The sequence below is a fragment of the Anguilla rostrata genome, chromosome 11 (assembly GCF_018555375.3).
Source record: "Anguilla rostrata isolate EN2019 chromosome 11, ASM1855537v3, whole genome shotgun sequence".
In the NCBI taxonomy this organism is placed as follows: Eukaryota; Metazoa; Chordata; class Actinopteri; order Anguilliformes; family Anguillidae; genus Anguilla; species Anguilla rostrata.
The window spans coordinates 41,961,410-41,985,050 of NC_057943.1; the positions used below are offsets into that span (position 1 = coordinate 41,961,410).

Consider the following 23,641-nt stretch of genomic DNA (forward strand, 5'->3'; position numbering starts at 1 on the left):
TCTGAACCGTTACGCTCTCTCCTCTGAACCGTTACGCTCTCTCCTCTGACCGTTACGCTCTCTCCTCTGACCGTTCGCCCGTCCTGACCGTTCGCTCTCTCTCTGAACCGTTACGCTCTCTCCTCTGAACCGTTACGCTCTCTCCTCTCCACCGTTACGCTCTCTCCTCTGAACCGTTACGCTCTCTCCTCTCGACCGTTACGCTCTCTCCTCTGAACCGTTACGCTCTCTCCACTCGACCGTTACGCTCTCTCCTCTGACCGTTACGCTCTCTCCTCTGAACCGTACGCTCTCCTCTCTACGCTACCTCTCTCTCTCACCGTTACGCTCTCGCTCTGAACCGTTCGCTCTCTCCTCTCGACCGTTACGCTCTCTCCTCTGAACCGTTACGCTCTCTCCTCTTGACCGTTACGCTCTCTCCTCTGAACCGTTACGCTCTCTCATCTGAACCGTTACGCTCTCTCATCTGAACCGTTACGCTCTCTCCACTCGACCGTTACGCTCTCTCCTCTGAACCGTTACGCTCTCTCCTCTGAACCGTTACGCTCTCTCCTCTTGACCGTTACGCTCTCTCCACTCGACCGTTACGCTCTCTCCACTCGACCGTTACGCTCTCTCCTCTGAATCGTTATGCTCTCTCCTCTCGACCGTTACGCTCTCTCCTCTGAACCGTTACGCTCTCTCCTCTCGACCGTTACGCTCTCTCCTCTCGACCGTTACGCTCTCTCCACTCGACCGTTACGCTCTCTCCTCTGAACCGTTACGCTCTCTCCACTGAACCGTTACGCTCTCTCCTCTGAACCGTTACGCTCTCTCCTCTGAACCGTTACGCTCTCTCCTCTCGACCGTTACGCTCTCTCCTCTCGACCGTTACGCTCTCTCCTCTGAACCGTTACGCTCTCTCCTCTGAACCGTGAAGCCGCGGCTCCTTCCCGCTCCTCAGCACACTGAGCGGGCTCACGGAGACGCCAAGTCGGCAGACCGCGGGGCTGCGACTGACCAGAGGGGGCGCTGTTGTGCGATGCGACATGGATGCACCTGTGACGGGCGGCACTACAGCCAACTATGAGCCCCGACCGCAGTTGCCGCTGTTCAGATTCTACACCAGCCAATGAGGCCCATCCGTAAACTGGAATACGGGCTTAACAGCATGACCAAGGCCTAGCTCATAAGACCAAATCAGACCTATTAAACCACACATTACATCAGTACACAAATGGAAGATAAATCGGGGCTGCTAATCCAAGATCTACCATATCAAAAGGCTGTACATCTGTAGCAATTCTTTTTTAAATTTCGCCCCAGATTCAAATGGACGGTTCCAGTTATCAGCGATCACTGCTGTAGCCTCCTCTATCGATTGAGGAGAGCTCAGACAAGCACGTGCTCTCCTCCAAGACATGTGATGTTACGATGCAGTACTTTGCACAGACACAAGTCAGTGGAAGACACTTCAGATCAACAGACACACCTGCAGGTGCCCGACTGACCAGGTGGGGGTCGCTAGTGAGCACAGACACATGGACCCACCCCAAAAAACCCCGCACCCCCAAGCTTTACCTGATTTTGCACTCTCAGAAGAAAGGGTTGCAAAAGGCTCCACAGAGGAACCCTATCGAGGTAAAGAGTTCTCTGTAGGGCAAAATGGCTCAATCTGGAGGCATTCACGCTTTTCAAACCTTCACACGAGGACTGAAAAGGGTTCCTCCACGAAGACAAGCCAAAGAGTCCTTTTAGAGCTTTTCTTTTTTCTGAAAGTCTGGGACTGAAACACAAATGGATGCTAAAAATGTCAGCTGTCGGCAATCTCTGACTTGGGAGCAGTGTTAAGACTTCCATGTGGGCCAACTGTTCAATGTCATAATCACATTAAAGGTCCATTCAAGAATACTTGCAAAGCTCTGCCATTGTATTAAAGGCTGCATATGACTCAATGGAGGCTTGAGCAGGGGTTGAAAAGAAGCCCTATTTTTGATGTGAAATAAGACATGAAGATGAATATGTTTTACCCACAAGCCAAATAAAATGTTTCTTTTGAAATAATTTTATTTGAGATAATACTGACACACTTACTCAATAGCAGTTACCAGGCTTTTAAAAACACAGATATGAAAACTGCTGGAGCGTAACATTTTATTCTGATAAATTCTGTGAATCTCTTTATACACTCGTACATATGCTTCAACATATATCATAATATCTACTATGGATTATTCTGGCCTTTCAGCTGAAAAGCTTAACAATGTCCTTTTCAAAAAAAAACAACAACAAAAAAAAAAAACTCAACTAGGCCGGTCATCAGATGCTCCAAAGGCGGAAACAGCTTTTTTGGGTTTATTTGTTTTTGTTTTCGTTTTTTTTTTTTTTGCTCAAAAATCCTTGTTTTCTTCTTCAAAAAAAGGAGAAAATTTGTCAGCTTCAAATGTTAAAAAGTCTGAATGTACTGTAAGCGTTTACGGGCGAAATATATCCAGAACACAATTACATCGGGAGCCACTGTACTGGGCGTGGGTTTAAAAAAGAGCCGTTGTCAGGTGTCAGAGATCTAAAGTCGGCATTATGGTACAGTATCCCTTCAGCAGGCTTGTACAGTCCCGGGTATCACCACTGTCTGAAGAACTGCCATTAGAGACTGGTGTCCCAATCCAAGGTAAGAATGCAGCACAAAGAGAAGTACAGTAGCATGTATAATAAAGACAAGGAATTGGAATTGATTGGTAGTCCCCGTGTCCCAATGTAGACAAGTAGACAGAGCCCTCCAGGTCAAGTCCGTGCTCCTGCTCACACCGATTCCCAAACCTTTTCTCTGCGTTGCTCGGCTACGTGTCCCACCCGTTTCCCAACGCAGGCCAAGCCTTTTACGTACCCCAGCTCGCACAGCCAAATTTCCCCGACGATCCACTCTTCTTACAGTCGCTATACATATACAAAAGGATGTCCATGATTGGATGTTCTAGTCGGAAGGGGGGCGGGACTATCGTGTGACCTGAAATGCAGAGGGCACAGCGGTTAGACGCGTCGGTCGTGGATGGTTCTCCTCCGCAACTGAAAGAAAAGGCAGATGAAAAGACAGGAGGGCAGCTAAAGCATTAATCAGCAATTTGTCTTATTTTAAACCAATTTTGGTTCGTTCTCCAGCCCGCCTCCCACCCACCTGGTCATGCAGGAATATAATGCCTGGAGAAGCAGTGTAATTACTGTGATTAAGGCCCATGGCTGACACGTACCCAGAATTATCCTTCAGACGTTAACGGGCAGGTTTAACAATTAATCACCGGAGGGCGTAAGACCGAAAAAAAAAGGCTGATTAGCATGTCGGGGTCAGACTGTTTAGACGTGACAATCATCCGCTGCCGCGGCCCTGGCCGTTCCTCCGGAGGGGATCACAGGCGCAATGACACCTTCACACAGAAAGAACATCGCTTTTAATCGATGACACGGGGGGCGAGGGAGCGGCGACTGCGCATGTAGACCGCCACGGCTCGGCAGCCCGCCGCCAAAGAGCGCATACTGAGCCCGAAAGATCCGAAACGCAGCGATATTTACGGCGGTCGTTACGAGCTGCGCAAAAAAGAAAAAACATTCACGAGGAGGCTGGGGGAAGCGGCCGTGGAAGCGGCAGAGTGATTAACGCGGCGTCGGTAACGCGGGGCGATGGCGCACCGAGGCGCTTCACCGGCGGCATACGGCACAGTCGGCGGGGGTTCCCCGCATCCGGGGCTTTCCCGCCGAGCGCCTTGGCGCCCGTTAGCGTCGTTCGCTTAGCCGCTACTGGGCGTGGGCGCAGTCGCCTCGGGCCAGGAATGGGGCGGGGAGGCGGGCGCCGCCGGCGGCGCGGCTGGCAGCCCGCGGCGTCTCCGTGCGCGTTTGGGCCGGGGGCCATTTTGTTCTTCCTCCCCCCCGCGAGCCGGCTTTACCCGCCGCGACTCTGACGCCCCTGAAAACACGCTTTACCCAGGATCTGGCACGGGACAGACGGCCAGGTGCCCCGGCCGCGCCCCTGCTGCTGCGGGACGCCCTGTTTAATCCTCACCTTTCGGATGGCGGTCCGCAGGGGTGCTGGGACAGCCTCACCCTCCTGTCCCTGGTTCCTGGGATACTGAGGAACGCTGAAGCACTTAACTGGGCCCTCTCCTCCCCCATTAGTGGACTGCATGGTCAGCCTCTCTCAACTAACCAGCATCCAGATCACACAGCTTCTCTTCTTCTCCACCTCTTCTCTCCTCTCCCTCCTTCTCTCTTACCCTCTTACTCTTTCTCTCACTCTTTTCTTTCTTTATTTTGCTTTGTCAAATTGGGTATGGGCCCACTCCCAACCCGGAAGTTACTAATAGCTGCGAAGCAACACTTCTACCAGCCGTTGCACAATTGACAACAACTGTACAAAGCTTGTAGCAAACTAGCGCAACTAGCAAACTGAAACAGCCGTATTTGACAGCATCGAAGTGATACACTTTTAAAAATGTAATGGCACTAAAGCTAGCTGGCTAGCCTGCTCTGATCAATATGAACAGCAGCAAATGTATTAACATTACATTTAACAAAAAGAAAAATAGCAATAAAGCTAGCTGTTTAGCCTGTTCGGATCATTATGAACATTAAAATACATACATTTTACAAACATACTTCATGTAAACATACTGAAAGAACAAGGATGTCACTCTTGTGCTTTGTTTGTTGCACAGGTGCAAGCGACAAACTTAACATCACATTTAACAGAAAAACGTGTTTACAGAGTGAAAGCTTGAGTACAGCTGTTTAATTAGGGATGTGAACAATTTGTTGATTCGTCGATTGTTAGTCGTGAGCACGCATGTCGATTGTTAAATAAAATAACCGGAAATTGTTAAACAATAAATAAATAAAAAATATGATTAGTCGTTTCAGACAGCGACTAGCCGATGGTCAGGAATGTGTGTCGTTCACATCCCCTTGTTTTAATTTGCTAGTTGAGCAAAACGGTATACTACAAAAACGAGGAGCTTGGCTTTGCACTGCTGTCGCCAGTCGCTGGTAGACCTGTTTCTCCCACCTTTGTTCTGCCATCACAAGCTCTGTCACTGGCAGCCTTTCTGGGGGAAACACTGCATTATTTTATGTTGTGCTGTTGTATGGTGTTATTGGCTTGCTATTTCAGCATTCAAGCTCTATTCAGGCTTAAAGTTTGGCTGGAGCTCGTCGGGTCGGGTTGGGTCAGGCTGGGTCGGGTTGGGCTGGGTCGGGCTGGGCTGGGTCAGGGTGGTTCGGGTCGGGATAGGTCAGGTCAGGCTGGAGTTTGTCGGGCTTAAGTGAGCACAGGTCTCATTTCTAGCCAAATGCAGACCTCTAGTCTTTTTCAACGGCATTTTGGATTGGAGTGCCTCTACTCTTATTATCTAAAACCTGTAAAAAAAAATCCCTTATGACACTGTGCAAGATGAAAACAGACTTTGATTTAGATTTTGGCACAAATTCATATCACTGATAATACGGCTGGCTTATCTTATTCAGAAGCAGCTTCCTGTCAGGAGACTGACAGAGCCGACTGTGATATATGCGCCGTTCGAGTGTGCTGCTGATCTCAGCTGTCACATCCTGCGTGTGTCACGGGGGCTTGAGCATGTCGATGTGGGCGCTCGCTCGCTCCCTCGCTCGTCCTCTTCGCTCGCCCTCCTCGCTCGCCGTCCTGCTCGCTCGCTGTCCTCGCTCGCCCGCTCTCCTGCTCGCTCGCTCGCTGGTTCTCCTGCTCGCTCGTTCTCCACGCTGGCGTCAGACTCCTAAGCCGACTTGCAGAAGCAGCAGGTTTGTGTTTTCCCACCGTCGTTCCGAACATGGAGGAGTATAAAGGAGGTGAACCTCCGGCGACGCAGAGCGCAAAGAGTCACACGGCAAATTACCGCTGAAGCAACGTGTCAGACACACACACACGAGCACACACCCGTTATGTACAGTGTGTGTGTGTCTGTGTCTGTGTGTGTAATGAGAGATGAGAGAGAAGAGATAGAGAGACATGAGAGAGAAGAGATAGAGAAGATATATAAACATATATATATATATATATATATATATATATATATAAATACTGGGGGAATGAGACAGAATATAGCTGTGCATATATAATGTATGTGTGTGTGTGTGTGTATATATATATATATATAAGAGAAAGAGGGAGAAGGATAGACAGGTGATAAAGCCAGAATTAGCGAGAGAGCAGGAGAGGTATTAGCATATGCTACTTATTAATGCAGCCGTGTGGGTGTGGAAGGAGCACATCTGCTGAGACCGCGCCGTGCTGAAGGAGAAGCAGCGGCTCCGTGGCGGTAATGAAGGTCTCCTGGCTTTGACCTTTGACCTCCGTGTCCCAGGCAACCCGCCGCGCGGCGGCCGGCTCCGTCCCGAGCTGGGCCCGCGCTCCCGTCCGAGGGAGAGGCGCTCGGAGGAGGAGGAGGAGGGGGGCGGGGACGCGGACGCTGTCGTCCGCGGGATATTATCTGGCATCGATCGACGCCGCGCTCCGTCGGAAAGTGAAAAATGGGGGACGGGGCGAGCGACGCGCGTTCGGCCCCGTGTCCGGGGGGGGGGGCTCCCGCCGACAGCCGCGCCCCGGCGGAAAACGCGCCTCTCTGTTATCCGCGTGATTTATCGCCGCCCCCTCACCCGGGGGCCCCGCGCCGTCGATTTCGATTTACGGCCCCGCGTTAACGGGGCCATGAGGACCGCGCCCACGCCATCGACCCGCGCCCCAGCTGCGTCCTGACCGCCGCGCGCCGTCAAAAACAGACATCTCTAAAAATATGTACTTGTGTACGCGCGCATTCGCGAATATGCAGTACTGTACGCACGCACCGTTACTCAGAGGTATTAATTGATGGAATTGATTGGTTGTGAAAGCAAAGCGCTGATCACCGGTCGCTAAGAAGCCTGAGATACGGATGAAAGCCTTGAGGAGTCTAATGGACGGTCTGTGCAGCCCCAGAATTACCAAAAGAGCAGAATCCCCCATGATGCTCATACGCTGGTACAGAGACCGCATAGTATGCGTCTCCACCCCTGTGCCGGCTGAAACAAAGACCTACAGGCCAAAGAGATGCCACACCACTGACCGAAAAGCATTTCTACCCGTCCATCACCCCCCCCCCCCCCAAAACACAACCCCCAATTCACCCGCGTGGAAACCTGCCACTAGAAAAGGAAACAGCGGCGATCGCTTCGCAGGGCCCAACGGGAGCAGCTGTTTGTACGTCCGCCATGGGCGAGCCGAGGTCAGAGGTCCCTCAGTTAAACGCGCGGGTGTGTGCGAGGGGTGGGGGTGGGGGTGGGGGGCTGTGACAGCCGAATCCCCGCCCCTTCCCAACGAGGGCTACCGCACCACCCCCCCCCCCCCCGAGGTCGCAGATGATGGTCACGAATTCAAGCATCACCTCACATCCCCCCTCGCTCCCCCCCCCCCACCACCCCTCGGTCGGCAGACATGCCGATGGCTCTGTCTCGCTGCTGCCGCTTCCCTCCGTGAGCCTTGCCTCGTCCCGGTGAAATTGAAAGCAGTCACCGGCTCTTTGTTTTGGACAGGTGACTGATGGGAAGGAAATGAACGTCGGGGATGTGACTTGACTGACATCACTGCCGGGGTTTTTTTTTTTTTCGGGAAAACCGCGCGGCGCTGCCTGCCGGCGGACTCTCTCTTCTCCGTCTCTCGGATGTGAAGCGGAAGGCGGGCTGATCTGTATTCAGCGGGAGCTTTCGTACTGCACTTCAGTAGGACTGGAATCCTTCAAATTAAGTCTCGGGATGCGCATTCAGTCCTGCATTTGCAATCAAATCGGAGTGTTTTTGTTTTTTTTCCTTTTGTTTCAGGAGAGGAATAAAAACAGTATTTTTATGTGTAGGGGAAAAAACAGTGAATCCATTAGTTTCTCAAACAGTTCCAGTATAGGTTTTCTAGGCACTGTGAGCCTCAATAACACTAAAGCACAGAATTGCAATGCTGAATAAACTCAGGTGGTTGGTGTGAGGATAAATAACTGCATTTTGTTCTAGAAAAATGAGTAAGCCCTCATTGGCTCTCCCCAGTCCTGCTCCCAGGAATATTTTTGTTATTTTGTATATTTTGTTATTTTTTAAACTTAAAAGTTTAAGTTTAAGTGTAGGCCCAACACTGGGGGCCTACACTAAAGACAAAGGGCCCCACACTCAGGGCCTAAACTAAAAACAAAGGGCCCCACACTCGGGGCCTACACAATAAACAATGGGCCCCACACTCGGAGTGTACACTAAAAACAAAGGGCCCCACACCCGGGGCCTAAACTAAAAACAAAGGGCCCCACACTCGGGGCCTAAACTAAAAACAAAGGGCCCCACACTCTGGGTGTACACTAAAAACAAAGGGCCCCACACTCGGGGCCTACACTATAAACAAAGGGCCCCACACTCGGGGCCTACACTAAAAACAAAGGGCCCCACACTCGGGGCCTACACTAAAAACAAAGGGCCCCACACTCGGGGCCTACACTAAAAACAAAGGGCCCCACACTCTGGGTGTACACTAAAAACAAAGGGCCCCACACTCGGGGCCTACACTAAAAACAAAGGGCCCCACACTCGGGCCTACACTAAAAACAAAGGGCCCCACACTCGGGGCCTACACTATAAACAAAGGGCCCCACACTCGGAGTGTACACTAAAAACAAAGGGCCCCACACCCGGGGCCAACACTAAAAACAAAGGGCCCCACACTCGGGGCCTACACTATAAACAATGGGCCCCACACTTGGAGTGTACACTAAAAACAAAGGGCCCCACACCGGGGGCCTACACTAAAAACAAAGGGCACCACACTCGGGGCCTACACTATAAACAAAGGGCCCCACACTCAGGCCTACACTAAAAACAAAGGGCCCCACACTCGGGGCCTACACTAAAAACAAAGGGCCCCACACTCTGGGCCTACACTAAAAACAAAGGGCCCCACACTCTGGGCCTAAACTAAAAACAAAGAGCCCCACACTCGGGACCTACACTAAAAACAAAGGGCCCCACACTCTGGGTGTACACTAAAAACAAAGGGCCCCACACTCGGGGCCTACACTATAAACAAAGGGCCCCACACTCGGGGCCTACACTAAAAACAAAGGGCCCCACACTCGGGGCCTACACTAAAAACAAAGGGCCCCACACTCGGGGCCTACACTAAAAACAAAGGGCCCCACACTCGGGGCCTACACTAAAAACAAAGGGCCCCACACTCAGTGCCTAAACTAAAAACAAAGGGCCCCACACTCGGGGCCTACACTAAAAACAAAGGGCCCCACACTCGGGGCCTAAACTAAAAACAAAGGGCCCCACACTCGGGGCCTACACTAAAAACAAAGGGCCCCACACTCGGGGCCTACACTATAAACAAAGGGCCCCACACTCGGGGCCTAAACTAAAAACAAAGGGCCCCACACTCGGGCCCTACACTATAAACAAAGGGCCCCACACACGGGGCCTACACTAAAAACAAAGGGCCTCACACTCGGGGCCTAAACTAAAAACAAAGGGCCCCACACTCTGAGCCTACACTAAAAACAAAGGGCCCCACACTCTGAATGTACACTAAAAACAAAGGGCCCCACACTCTGGGTGTACACTAAAAACAAAGGGCCCCACACTCAATGCCTAAACTAAAAACAAAGGGCCCCACACTCGGGGCCTACACTAAAAACAAAGGGCCCCACACTCAGTGCCTAAACTAAAAACAAAGGGCCCCACACTCGGGGCCTACACTAAAAACAAAGGGCCCCACACTCGGGGCCTAAACTAAAAACAAAGGGCCCCACACTCGGGGCCTACACTATAAACAAAGGGCCCCACACTCGGGGCCTACACTATAAACAAAGGGCCCCACACTCGGGGCCTACACTAAAAACAAAGGGCCCCACACTCGGGGCCTACACTAAAAACAAAGGGCCCCACACTCTGGGCCTACACTAAAAACAAAGGGCCCCACACTCTGAATGTACACTAAAAACAAAGGGCCCCACACTCTGAAACTACACTAAAAATAAAGGGCCCCACACTCTGGGTGTACACTAAAAACAAAGGGCCCCACACTCGGGGACTACACTAAAAACAAAGGGCCCCACACTCGGGGCCTAAACTAAAAACAAAGGGCCCCACACTCGGGGCCTACACTAAAAACAAAGGGCCCCACACTCTGGGCCTACACTAAAAACAAAGGGCCCCACACTCTGGGTGTACACTAAAAACAAAGGGCCCCACACTCGGAGTGTACACTATAAACAAAGGGCCTCACACTTGGACCCTAAACTAAAAAGAAAAGGCCCTACACTGGGTGGCCTACACTAAAAACAAAGGGCCCCACACTCTGGGCCTATGCTATATGTAGTGCAGCACAGCTTTGATTCCAGCAACAATCACTTGGGTTTTTTCCCCTCCCGTTTTCATCAAATATTTACCATCACAGCAAGCTTGTTGTTTTTTTTTGTTGTTTCTGCATCTTGTCCTTCTCCTTGTTCTTCTTCTTCTTCTTCTTCTTCTTCTTACCCCCCTGAATGCTTTTGATGTGGGATCCAAGGCGGGATTCAACACAAGCTCATTTCTCTGGCTGAGCACCGTGGCGAGAGTAACTGGGTCAGTCCACAGTGGGTCCCGGCCAGTTCCAAAAATGGCGGTGGAGGGGAAGGGTGCCCGATAGGCTGCTTTCAGCTGATTGGCTCATTTCTGACTCACAGTGCTGTCGGGGGAGGAAGGGGACATCACAGGCAATCGCATCCTGGTGGGGGGGGGGGAGGGAGGGGAGGAGGGGGGCGCAGTTTCACCATAACCCCGGTAACGGGACGTTACGATCGGCGCGGGACTCCAGTTGATATTCGAGCCGGCATGCGCGTGGGCGTCCCCCCTCGCCGCTCCCGTTCCCGCCGCTCCCCCAAACCGCCAGACGTTTAACGGCGGTCGAGGGCCGCGCAGCTCCTGAGAAAACCCCCCCCCCACGTGCACGTTCCGCAGGATAATAACTCCGGGCGAGAGCGCCGTTTGATTTGTGCCGTGACGTTTCGCGCGGTAATTCCGATTAGAGCACATTTGCATTCAGCGGACGGCCTCATCCGCAGCGAACGCGCGGCTCGCACGTTCTGCTTCTGCATTTTACGGCGCATCGACGCCGCTGTTTTCTGGATAAATTTTACAGAAGCAATTCCAGTTAAGTGCCTCGCTCAAGGGCACAGCCGCAGTTCCTCGCCCAGGAATTGAACTGGCAACCTCCGGGTCACAAGCCCGGTTCACTGCGCGTTACGGCGCCGCCCTGCAGGCGGGTTTGCACCCACCTTGGTGGTCTTGACCTTGTTTCCCGTGCTGCAGCTCCAGCCGGTGCGATCGGGCAGCACCTTGCACTCCTCCCCGTCCAGGCAGGGCTGCATCTGGCACCACCACTTCTGAGCCACTATGGAGGCTGCCGGAGGAACACACAGAAAAGGCTGCAAATGAGCATCCAGCGCATCAAGTCGCTCAGCTGTTCAACAGCAGGGAAGGCGACTGACAGCACTTCAATCAGGACTATAACCCCCTCAAAAATACTACAGCGGAGAACAATGCGACAGGATAAAAAATCCTTTCACACAACCACGCAGTGCTCATTACCCAAACGCCAAGAAAACAAAAATGAAATGGGTCGCACGTGAAAAAAAAGGAAATGTCAAAGGGCGGAGCGTGAAACTTCCACCCGGACGTGGCGATGGGGTAGATCTGCTCTGTGTGGTTTCTCTGGACTGAATCAGAGACCTGATTCAACATCAAAAAGACGAGCGTTCTGGCCGAAAGGAATAAACACCGCGCCTCGCCTGTGAGCTCGGGGGTCAGAGAACGCAGAGGAGCAGAGAAGGCCAGAGAAACGGGAGGCTGGGGGGGAGGGGGGGGGGGGTTATTTGACATTTCCGCACACTGCGAGCATTGTCAAGGAGGCAGAAGCCAAGCAAAAGCTGTTACAGTAAAGAAAATAAGATAAAAATCGATCGGGCTGTCAAATGGACACTGTTGACACAGTATTAAATGACTCGCCCCTGCCTTTGGTCTGCCAAGAATGAAGCCAGCGCTTTTATTGTGAAACACCAGGCCAGACACCCCCCCTCATACCCCCTCCATCCCCCCACCCCGCTGTCTTTTCCCGCACCTTCTCAAACAGCGAGATGACTGTCTGCGATCAACACTGGACAGGTTTCAGAACAAGTGCCTGTGCTCTGTAATACCAGCTAAGAATCCAGCGAGATGCACCTTGTCTGGAAGGACAGGTTATAGATGCAAGGTGTGGAAGTGCATACGGGTTAGAAACAGGAAATAAAGTTAGAACCATGCCTGCTAAAGCTGAGCTAAGCGTGTCCGGTGAGCCGCGTGTGGCGAGCGACGAGGCGAGGGGGAGTGGCCTTACCCTCGACGCAGGAAGGGGCGGCTCTCGTCGTCCCGGCGACCTGCCCGGGGAAGCAGGAGCACTTGACCGTCTGGGACCGCTCCTCGATCTTGTTCTTGTTGCAGCAGCGGTGGGCCGCGATGACCTCACAGGTCCCGGCTTTCACGTGCACTGCGGGCGGGAGGGAGAGAGAGAAGCCGCCATTTTGAGAAAGTGACGCAATGTCCCCGTAACCCCTGAAACGCGCCTCCCGCTCAGAGGGGCGCACGCAGTCTGTTTACAGGCGCTTTTTTAACATTCACGCGCGCAAGCATGAGAAATAATTCAGACACGGTTTGAGCACAAGGTAACAGCAGCGCTGTTATACTGTCTACTACTGTGAGAGAACACAAGACAATCAGGATGCAGAATCTGTGAGCGCCGCGGTCTGGTCCTCTCATCATGACCACATTAAAAACAGCAGCGCAGTCAGGGTCCTGCTCGCTTCCATTTAAAGTGGCATGAAAGCGAAACAACAAACACGGCGAGAATGGCAATAAAACAACTAAAAAACCATCTGAAAAATTCATCCTGCTTTGTCAAGTGGATCTGAAGGGAAGATGAGCGCATAAAAGTTAGGCCAGACGGATGGTGGATACGCGCGACTGGGATGTTCTTCATTTACACGACTGCAGAGAGAGAGAGGGAGAAGCAGCAGGGCCTTCTCTCAATCTGATGTTTCCTTCTCTCATTCTCTCACCACCATTGGCCGAAGCGTGGCTTCAGGAGGGGAGAGGGGCGGGACTCCCTCAGTTAAAACGCTTATCTGTGGCCCTTTCTTCCGCCCGTCCACAGAGCTGGCTCATGAATGTACAGTTACCAACGGACCGTGGCGACTAAAGAAACAAAAAAAAACCCCTCTGTTCTGCACGGGCTCATTTGGGTCATTTTATGAACCAAGTTGTTTTCGTCTCAATTCAGTGACTTGGACGGCTAGCCTTTTGCATTCTGCTCACATGCAGAACATCCCCTACAATCAGAGGGACGCTTCCTCCTCCGGGCACCGCAAACTCAGGGAAAACAGCACGCTGCAGCACGCGGCAAACCGTATCCGCGGTTTCCAGCTCAAAACATAATTGCTCACTGAACACACAGAGCCGAGCTGTAGGTGCAGCGGAAACATTTCTAACTCACAAAAATACGGCCATAGTTTTGGTTTTGGTCATAGTTTTTTTTTTTTGCTTTTTCACTATAATCACTGAGCTGTTTTGACAGTCCGTTGAAAAAAACTTGCAGTAATTGGACACAATAGAACAGAATCTGACCAAGCTCATTAAAGCAGAACTGGGGAAGCCAGCAGGTATCGTGGATGTGTTATAGAAGGACTGGCTAAAAAATAAAAAAGAAGCAGTCCAAGGTTGCTTTTATTCTGCCTTGTTTTTTTCTTCTTCTTCTTCTCTTTCTTTTTCTGTAATGATGGAGCAGACAACCATTAAATATAATGGCCTTTATGTCATCGAAGGTGACTGTGCCCATATCTGGCAATGTTCATCCCTGTCCCTCTTTTTTGAACCAATCAAGGCTACAGTATTTTCTCACCACAGCAAAACAAAACAATCACTTTCAGTGAGCGTGCAATAGCTCGCCTCACTTGTGTCTCAGCGTCTGTACTTGTGCGTTCTTGCGGCCTTGTGAACCTGTGTGACATAATATTTAACGGCCCAAGTACTATTCCAAAAGCAAGAAGCAAAAACAAAAACAAGATCCCAGAAGTGGTCTTGATTCCCCTGAAATATGAAGGACGCATCAGATGCACTGAACTCAATGGGTGCTTCTCCTTTCCTGACAGTCCCCTTCCCTGGTGTATTCTAGTTTCTTTCAAAGGCTGCTTTACATTGGTTTGGGGTGTAGTTTTCATTTCAGTTGTAGGCTACCTAAAAGTGAACAAAACGTCTCTTTCATCCGCTATTCTCTAGCTAGCTAACACATTTATGTTGGTTCATTCACAGTTGCATTCTATTCCGAAAGAAATCTATCCACCTACAGCAGCAAGGGCAGGCTAACACTTTTTTAGTTATTCACAGCAGATTTATTTAAAATGAGTTCAAATTCAGCTATTTTAACACATATTCCTTGCCTCATTTTAGTTCGTAGAAGATATTAGTCACATGTATTGGTGCAATGAAAACTAAAGAAGTTGAATTGGCTTGGCTAACATGTAAAATACTATCCTCTGGCTACGAGTTGCTCTGTAGGTAGTCTAACCTTGTTGTACGTCGCTCTGGATAACGGCGTCTGCTAAATGCCTGTAATGTAATGTAATGTAATGTAACCGACTCAACTCTGAGAGTTCGTCATGTCAAATTAAACCTTTTTAGTTATATGTTGTATGCTTAAAAATAGCTGAAATTCAGCTATTATAACATATTTCTTGCCTAATTTTCATTGTTAGAGAGATTTTCGTGACATTTACTGGTGAAATGAGAACTAGAAAAATTAGTTGTGAGCTTGGCCTGTCTCGTCTGTCATTGCACAATGAATGGTGGGATATTAGGTCCGTTCTCATTGGATGCATCCTCGATATTTGAGGGAAATTAAGACATCTTCTGGGATCATGAACTGCTTTTGTTTCTTTGCGTTCTTGCTTTTGGAACAGGACGGAAAAACTGTTTTAACTGTCTTAGATGAAATCCATACAAATTTGAGATTTTGAACTTGACATATCAACTAAAAGCAAAATGACCCCCCCCCCCACCTTCTTAAATGTGAGTAACTAATAAACCTCATCCATGATATTAAACCATTCCTCCAAATAAATAATATACTGCTCACATTCCAAAACAAGACAGGAGCTTTATGCTTTCACACCGTATACTACACCTTCCGAGCAAATAATTATACACTGACTTTCAAACTTTCCCAACTACACACACAAACTTTACAATTTAGAGTTCAAACACTTGCCTGTGCTGTCTTTGTGTTCAAAATGCATATACTGTGCAGTGTAAGACCTTTAGGCAAAACAAATATAAAAACTGTTTATGCAAGCTGCAATTTGAGTTGGTGCACCCAAAGGTTTCAAATTCATTAAAATCCATCTACACTTTTCAATATCCTACTAAATATATGCAAAACGTAAATTACGAAGTGTAGATGCAAGAACTTAATGTTTTGAAACTGTGGGTGACTGGGTGTGGGGTGAGCAGGAAGACAGGGAGACTTTGCAGGATGGAACAGCACTAGTAAGGGTGCAGGTTTAAATCTTAGGCCTGCCTGGGTACCCTTCAGCCTGTTTAACCTAACCTGAATTATGCAACTTAACCGGAAAATATTCACCTGTGTGAGTGCATAACATGCAGAAACTCAATAATGGAATAAGTAGATATCATACAGGAGTACACACCAAACACATTACATATGAGATACATTCCCAGCAGTTCTAAGCAATTAAATATGAATATTGTTATTATCATTATTATATTACTGTCCTCGACTTCTTCATCTTCTTATTATTATTATTATAATTATTATTATTATACAGCGTACTGAAAACATGCATGAGACAGGTTAAATTTAAACTGCACAACCACAAGGTCAGAGGGATTATGAGCAGTTTTAGCAGAGGAGCTGGCTCCCTCCCCTTCCTGGCGTTTCTACATTCGTACGGCGTGAGGTGGGGAGATGTGAAGTGTGCAGGGCAGCTCAGGCAGAGCTGCTTATTTGCATTGATTAAAATGGATTTATAAGCCATGTAGGTGCACTTCTACTGTTCCTAAGCGCTTCCTAATAGCGCGGGATCCTGGCGTGGATTTGACTGCTGATTCAGAAGCCAGCAGGTGCTGTAGTGAGAGCGGTGCTGGCGACGCCTCCCTGGCAGGAGCGTGCTTTGCGCTTAATGCTGATTTACAGCCAGCAGCGGAGGCAGCCCCGCCGACAGAACGGCGCACACTTTCCCAGACTCTCCGGAACTTCTGAGGCGGGAGGGAGTTCGAAGGCAGACGAGCTCGCTGGTTTGTGACACGGAGAGATGAACGATCTGGCTTTGGAAGGGGGGGGGGGGGGAATCGAAGAAAAGAAGAAAGGGAGATCAGAGATGCTCGTGCAGGCAAGCAGCGCGGCTGTCTGCGGACGGGTAGCAACTCCACAATCAGAAAAAAAAAAGAATACAGCTTTATGCATGTCCCCCGCAGTGACAGTCCAGACAGCCCCCCACCCTCTAGGTGTTCTCTGGGACAGCTGTAGGGCTGCCCATCCCTCTGGGCTCAGCTGTAGGGCTGCCCATCCCTCTGGGCTCAGCTGTAGGGCTGTCCGTCCCTCTGGGCTCAGCTGTAGGGCTGCCCATCCCTCTGGGCTCAGCTGTAGGGCTGCCCATCCCTCTGGGCTAGGCTGTAGGGCTGCCCGTCCCTCTGGGCTCAGCTGTAGGGCTGCCCATCCCTCTGGGCTCAGCTGTAGGGCTGCCCATCCCTCTGGGCTCAGCTGTAGGGCTGCCCATCCCTCTGGGCTCAGCTGTAGGGCTGCCCATCCCTCTGGGACAGCTGTAGGGCTGCCCGTCCCTCTGGGCTAGGCTGTAGGGCTGCCCATCCCTCTGGGACAGCTGTAGGGCTGCCCGTCCCTCTGGGCTAGGCTGTAGGGCTGCCCGTCCCTCTGGGCTAGGCTGTAGGGCTGCCCGTCCCTCTGGGCTAGGCTGTAGGGCTGCCCATCCCTCTGGGCTCAGCTGGCCCCTGACTCTGCAGGAGGCTCACCATGGCAGCACAAGTATAGAGCACAGCACACTGCCTCATAGACCAGAGCTAATGACCGAGAGGCTGCGGGTTCATATCCTGGGGTGGGGTACTGCTGTTGCACCCTAGACCAAAGCGAGTAATGTGAATTGCTCCAATAAATGTCCTGATGTAGCAATGGAAAAAAAAATTTATTTTAAATTTTTTAAAAGTACGAAAAAATTTGAGTTGTGTAATTCAATCTGGATCAGGGGGTCCAAAAAGCAAATTATTTAATGGTTTTTGCAGCTGAATTGTACCCTTTCTCATGCACATTTAATGCTGGCTTATTATTATTATTATTATTATTATATTATTATTATTATTATTAATATTATACTACAGTATAATAATAATAATAATAATAATAATAATAAAAATAATAATAATAATAAATAATAATGATAATAATAATAATAATGTATGTGGCTGAGGTACTGGAGCACCATCAGTTGCATGGATACTTCAGTTTGATCAAATACACTTTGCGTGTTGGAGCACAGCCTCGTTTCGCAAGCCCTAAAGAACAGCAGCTGCAATCGGGCGGGGCAGCAGTGAAGACAAAGTGTGAAGATTTGCACCAGGTAGAAAGGCCCGCTATAGCTTAAACAAACCCATCTACAAACAGGTGGCCGAAAAATAAAAACACCGCTTGGGTATGCGACAGCACAACGGGTAACACGACGGCTGCATCGCTCTCCTCCGAGCGCTCCTTCAAGGGCGTCCGTTCCTGTGATCAATTCCGTTCCCACTTAAGCCACTTAACGTGCGATCAGTCAGAGCCCTGCGCCTCCGCGCCAGCGCGACAGCGCGAGCCGGCCTGCGACTGGCTCTCATGCTAATGGGGGCGCAGAGCGCGAGCCGGCCTGCGACTGGCTCTCATGCTAATGGGGGCCCCTGCGTTGGGCTCCGGAGCACCAGCGGATCGATCCCGCTTCAGCGCCCCACTGCTCCCTGTCCCCCACTCATATCCATCGACCTGCGATTGATATGCATCTCCGGGTAATTAGCAGCTCTGCTGGCTTCCGAAGCCCCGCCCACAAGGGGAGGGGCCCAGGGAGAGTGGCGCGGCCGAGGGAGAGCCGCGTCTGCTGCATCTGCGTCTGCGCAGCCTCTCTGTGTCTGCAGGGAGCGTTTAGCTGTGTCTGCGCAGTCTCTCTGTGACTGCAGGGAGCGTTTAGCTGTGTCTGCGTCTGCGCAGCCTCTCTGTGACTGCAGGGAGCGTTTAGCTGCGTCTGCGCAGCCTCTCTGTGACTGCAGGGAGCGTTTAGCTGCGTCTGCGTCTGCGCAGCCTCTCTGTGACTGCAGGGAGCGTTTAGCTGCGTCTGCGTCTGCGCAGCCTCTCTGTGACTGCAGGGAGCGTTTAGCTGCGTCTGCGTCTGCGCAGCCTCTCTGTGACTGCAGGGAGCGTTTAGCTGCGTCTGCGTCTGCGCAGCCTCTCTGTGACTGCAGGGAGCGTTTAGCTGCGTCTGCGTCTGCGCAGCCTCTCTGTGACTGTAGGGAGCGTTTAGCTGCGTCTGCATCTGCGCAGCCTCTCTGTGACGGTAGGGAGCATTTAGCTGTGTCTGCGCAGCCTCTCTGTGACTGTAGGGAGCGTTTAGCTGCGTCTGCGTCTGTGCAGCCTTTCTGTGACTGCAGGGAGCGTTTAGCTGCGTCTGCGCAGCCTCTCTGTGACTGCAGGGATCGTTTAGCTGTGTCTGTGTCTGTGCAGCCTTTCTGTGACTGCAGGGAGCGTTTAGCTGCGTCTGCGCAGCCTCTCTGTGACTGCAGGGAGCATTTAGTTGCGTCTGCGCAGCCTCTCTGTGAGTGCAGGGAGCGTTTAGCTGTGTCTGCGCAGTCTCTCTGTGACTGCAGGGATCGTTTAGCTGCGTCTGCCTCTGCGCAGTCTCTCTGTGACTGCAGGGATCGTTTAGCTGCGTCTGCGTCTGCGCAGTCTCTCTGTGACTGTAGGGAGCGTTTAGCTGTGTCTGCGCAGCCTCTCTGTGACTGCAGAGAACATTTAGCTGCGTCTGCGCAACCTCTCTGTGACTGCAGGGAGCGTTTAGCTGTGTCTGCGCAGTCTCTCTGTGACTGCAGGGATCGTTTAGCTGCGTCTGCCTCTGCGCAGTCTCTCTGTGACTGCAGGGATCGTTTAGCTGCGTCTGCGCAGTCTCTCTGTGACTGTAGGGAGCGTTTAGCTGTGTCTGGGCAGTCTCTCTGTGACTGTAGGGAGCATTTAGCTGTGTCTGCGCAGTGTCTCTGTGACTGCAGGGATCGTTTAGCTGTGTCTGCGCAGTCTCTCTGTGACTGCAGGGATCGTTTAGCTGTGTCTGTGCAGCCTCTCTGTGACTGCAGGGAGTGTTTAGCTGTGTCTGCGTCTGCGCAGCCTCTCTGTGACTGCAGGGAGCATTTAGCTGTGTCTGGGCAGTCTCTCTGTGACTGCAGGGATCGTTTAGCTGTGTCTGTGCAGCCTCTCTGTGACTGCAGGGAGTGTTTAGCTGTGTCTGCGTCTGCGCAGCCTCTCTGTGACTGCAGGGAGCGTTTAGCTGTGTCTGCGCAGTCTCTCTGTGACTGCAGGGAGTGTTTAGCTGTGTCTGTGCAGTCTCTCTGTGACTGCAGGGAGCATTTAGCTGTGTCTGCGCAGTCTCTCTGTGACTGCAGGGAGCGTTTAGCTGTGTCTGGGCAGTCTCTCTGTGACTGTAGGGAGCGTTTAGCTGTGTCTGTGCAGTCTCTCTGTGACTGCAGGGAGAGTTTAGCTGTGTCTGCGCAGCCTCTCTGTGACTGTAGGGAGCGTTTAGCTGCGTCTGCGTCTGCGCAGTCTCCCTGTGACTGCAGGGAGCGTTTAGCTGTGTCTGCATCTGCGCAGTCTCTCTGTGACTGCAGGGATCGTTTAGCTGTGTCTGCGTCTGCGCAGTCTCTCTGTGACTGCAGGGAGCGTTTAGCTGTGTCTGCGCAGTCTCTCTGTGACTGCAGGGAGCGTTTAGCTGTGTCTGCGCAGTCTCTCTGTGACTGCAGGGAGCGTTTAGTTGCGTCTGTGCAGCCTCTCTGTGACTGTAGGGAGCGTTTAGCTGTGTCTGCGCAGCCTCTCTGTGACTGCAGGGAGCGTTTAGCTGTGTCTGCGTCTGCGCAGTCTCTCTGTGACTGTAGGAGCGTTTAGCTGTGTCTGCGCAGTCTCTCTGTGACTGCAGGGATCGTTTAGCTGCGTCTGCCTCTGCGCAGTCTCTCTGTGACTGCAGGGATCGTTTAGCTGCGTCTGCGCAGCCTCTCTGTGACTGTAGGAGCGTTTAGCTGTGTCTGCGCAGTCTCTCTGTGACTGCAGGGAGCATTTAGCTGTGTCTGCGCAGTCTCTCTGTGACTGCAGGGAGCGTTTAGCTGTGTCTGGGCAGTCTCTCTGTGACTGCAGGGAGCGTTTAGCTGTGTCTGGGCAGCCTCTCTGTGACTGTAGGGAGCGTTTAGCTGCTCTGCGCAGTCTCTCTGTGACTGCAGGGAGCGTTTAGCTGTGTCTGCGCAGTCTCTCTGTGACTGCAGGGAGCGTTAGCTGTGTCTGCGCAGCCTCTCTGTGACTGTGACTGCAGGGAGTATTTAGCTGCGTCTGCGTCTGCGCAGTCTCTCTGTGACTGTAGGGAGCGTTTAGCTGTGTCTGTGCAGTCTCTCTGTGACTGTAGGGAGCGTTTAGCTGTGTCTGCGCAGCCTCTCTGTGACTGCAGGGAGCGTTTAGCTGTGTCTGCGCAGTCTCTCTGTGACTGCAGGGAGCGTTTAGCTGTGTCTGTGCAGTCTCTCTGTGACTGCAGGAGCATTTAGCTGTGTCTGCGCAGTCTCTCTGTGACTGCAGGGAGCGTTTAGCTGTGTCTGGGCAGTCTCTCTGTGACTGTAGGGAGCGTTTAGCTGTGTCTGTGCAGTCTCTCTGTGACTGCAGGGAGAGTTTAGCTGTGTCTGCGCAGCCTCTCTGTGACTGTAGGGAGCGTTTAGCTGCGTCTGCGTCTGCGCAGTCTCCCTGTGACTGCAGGGAGCGTTTAGCTGTGTCTGCATCTGCGCAGTCTCTCTGTGACTGCAGGGATCGTTTAGCTGTGTCTGCGTCTGCGCAGTCTCTCTGTGACTGCAGGGAGCGTTTAGCTGTGTCTGCGCAGTCTCTCTGTGACTGCAGGGAGCGTTTAGCTGTGTCTGCGCAGTCTCTCTGTGACTGCAGGGAGCGTTTAGTTGCGTCTGTGCAGCCTCTCTGTGACTGTAGGGAGCGTTTAGCTGTGTCTGCGCAGCCTCTCTGTGACTGCAGGGAGCGTTTAGCTGTGTCTGCGTCTGCGCAGTCTCTCTGTGACTGTAGGGAGCGTTTAGCTGTGTCTGCGCAGTCTCTCTGTGACTGCAGGGATCGTTTAGCTGCGTCTGCCTCTGCGCAGTCTCTCTGTGACTGCAGGGATCGTTTAGCTGCGTCTGCGCAGCCTCTCTGTGACTGTAGGGAGCGTTTAGCTGTGTCTGCGCAGTCTCTCTGTGACTGCAGGGAGCATTTAGCTGTGTCTGCGCAGTCTCTCTGTGACTGCAGGGAGCGTTTAGCTGTGTCTGGGCAGTCTCTCTGTGACTGCAGGGAGCGTTTAGCTGTGTCTGGGCAGCCTCTCTGTGACTGTAGGGAGCGTTTAGCTGCGTCTGCGCAGTCTCTCTGTGACTGCAGGGAGCGTTTAGCTGTGTCTGCGCAGTCTCTCTGTGACTGCAGGGAGCGTTTAGCTGTGTCTGCGCAGCCTCTCTGTGACTGTGACTGCAGGGAGTATTTAGCTGCGTCTGCGTCTGCGCAGTCTCTCTGTGACTGTAGGGAGCGTTTAGCTGTGTCTGTGCAGTCTCTCTGTGACTGTAGGGAGCGTTTAGCTGTGTCTGCGCAGCCTCTCTGTGACTGCAGGGAGCGTTTAGCTGTGTCTGCGCAGTCTCTCTGTGACTGCAGGGAGCGTTTTGCTGTGTTTGCGCAGTCTCTCTGTGACTGTAGGGAGTGTTTAGCTGCATCTGCGCAGTCTCTCTGTGACTGTAGGGAGCGTTTAGCTGTGTCTGCGTCTGCGCAGTCTCTCTGTGACTGCAGGGAGCGTTTAGCTGTGTCTGCGCAGTCTCTCTGTGACTGTAGGGAGCGTTTAGCTGTGTCTGCGCAGTCTCTCTGTGACTGTAGGGAGCGTTTAGCTGCGTCTGCGCAGTCTCTCTGTGACTGCAGGGAGCGTTTAGCTGTGTCTGCGCAGTCTCTCTGTGACTGTAGGGAGCGTTTAGCTGTGTCTGCGTCTGCGCAGTCTCTCTGTGACTGCAGGGAGCGTTTAGCTGTGTCTGCGCAGTCTCTCTGTGGATCTTAAGCCGGATCTTATGAGGCCAGACAAATGAAAAGCTGCCGTTTCACAGAGACAGTGCGGACTGCAGCACCTGGTAACTTATTCAAGAGAGTTATTATCTTTTTTTTAAAATAAAAAGGACGCCCTCATGAATACCCACAAGGGACAGGAACGATTCTCTTTGAGCATCTGTAAGGTGACTCATTAAATCCATTTTTGTTTCATTATATGCAGAGAAACTTCTATTAATGCAGGGGAGAAGCAGCGACAAAAACCTTCATCACTTTTAAGACATTTACGCTTACATCATGGTTAATGGGATGTTTTTTTCCCCCCTCGACCAATAAAAGACTAATGTTCTGAGTGAACAACATCCTGAGAACTGACATGCTCTTACTCAGGGGACGAGGAAGAGAAAAAAAAAAAGAAATCAAGAGAAAATGTCAAATGCAAATTTCTTTTTCTCGGTAGTGTACAATGAGAGAAACACCTTTTTTGATACGGACCAAACCTGAGGTCTGTTTAAGCTCGGCCTAGTACAGCTACTGAGACGCGGCGAGATTGCGGAGGCTTACGAGGGAGAGACTGCAGAACCTCCTGAGCGGCTGAGCCACGCCGCTGCGTCCGTTTGCTAGCGTGGAGCCAGAGACGGCCCGCGGGGAATGTTTCAAAAGGCTCGCCGTTGTTTATGGCAGCGGGCTAAATTTATGCGCTTGCGTGTCATTTGAAACAATGGAATTCCACAGAGGTGCGGCCTTTTGTTTTTTGTTCCGATGGGTAGCGGCGTACAGTACAAAAGGTTCGCCTCTCTCTGGGCCGGGGTGCTTGTCTCCGCCCCCTTTTTTAACACTGACGAGCGACTCGCGTTTCAGGTGCTGGAGGGGGAACCGCGTTTCGGATGGCGCTTTTCCATACCGTCGGGAGCGGGGAGCGGAGCAGTTCGTCACGATCGCGCACATGAAGACGGGATACTCCCAACCTCGCGCCGGGCACAAACCCGCCCCGCGTAGCCCACGCGACGGCAAGCAGAAGCTCTCATCGGCCAAACGCCCCGCCCCGCGTAGCCCGCGCGATGGCAAGCAGAAGCTCTCATCGGCCAAACGCCCCGCATAGCCCGCGCGACGGCTAGCAGAAGCTCTCATCGGTCAAACACTGTGCGCAGCGTAGTGAGCCATCACCACGTCGCGTCCGGATTTCTCCATTTTGTCCTCTGCTACCTCCTATCCCGTTTCAGGGTGCGTCGAATGGGCAAA

General features: G+C 51.7%; 1 protein-coding gene across 3 annotated transcripts in view; it reads right to left on the reverse strand.

Moving 5' to 3' along the window:
• Nucleotides 1-2,028: 2,028 nt before the first annotated feature.
• LOC135234985 (chemokine-like protein TAFA-2) overlaps nt 2,029-23,641 on the reverse strand; it is a 151,143-nt gene continuing 129,530 nt past the window's right edge. For all 3 annotated transcript variants that reach the window (XM_064300157.1, XM_064300158.1, XM_064300159.1), the window contains exons 3-5: nt 12,401-12,550; nt 11,304-11,428; nt 2,029-2,986 (exon numbers count right to left, since the gene is read on the reverse strand). In XM_064300157.1, the coding sequence (XP_064156227.1) occupies nt 2,975-2,986; nt 11,304-11,428; nt 12,401-12,550 (287 nt within the window). In that variant the 3' untranslated portion in view covers nt 2,029-2,974. The remainder of the gene's footprint in view (nt 2,987-11,303; nt 11,429-12,400; nt 12,551-23,641) is intronic.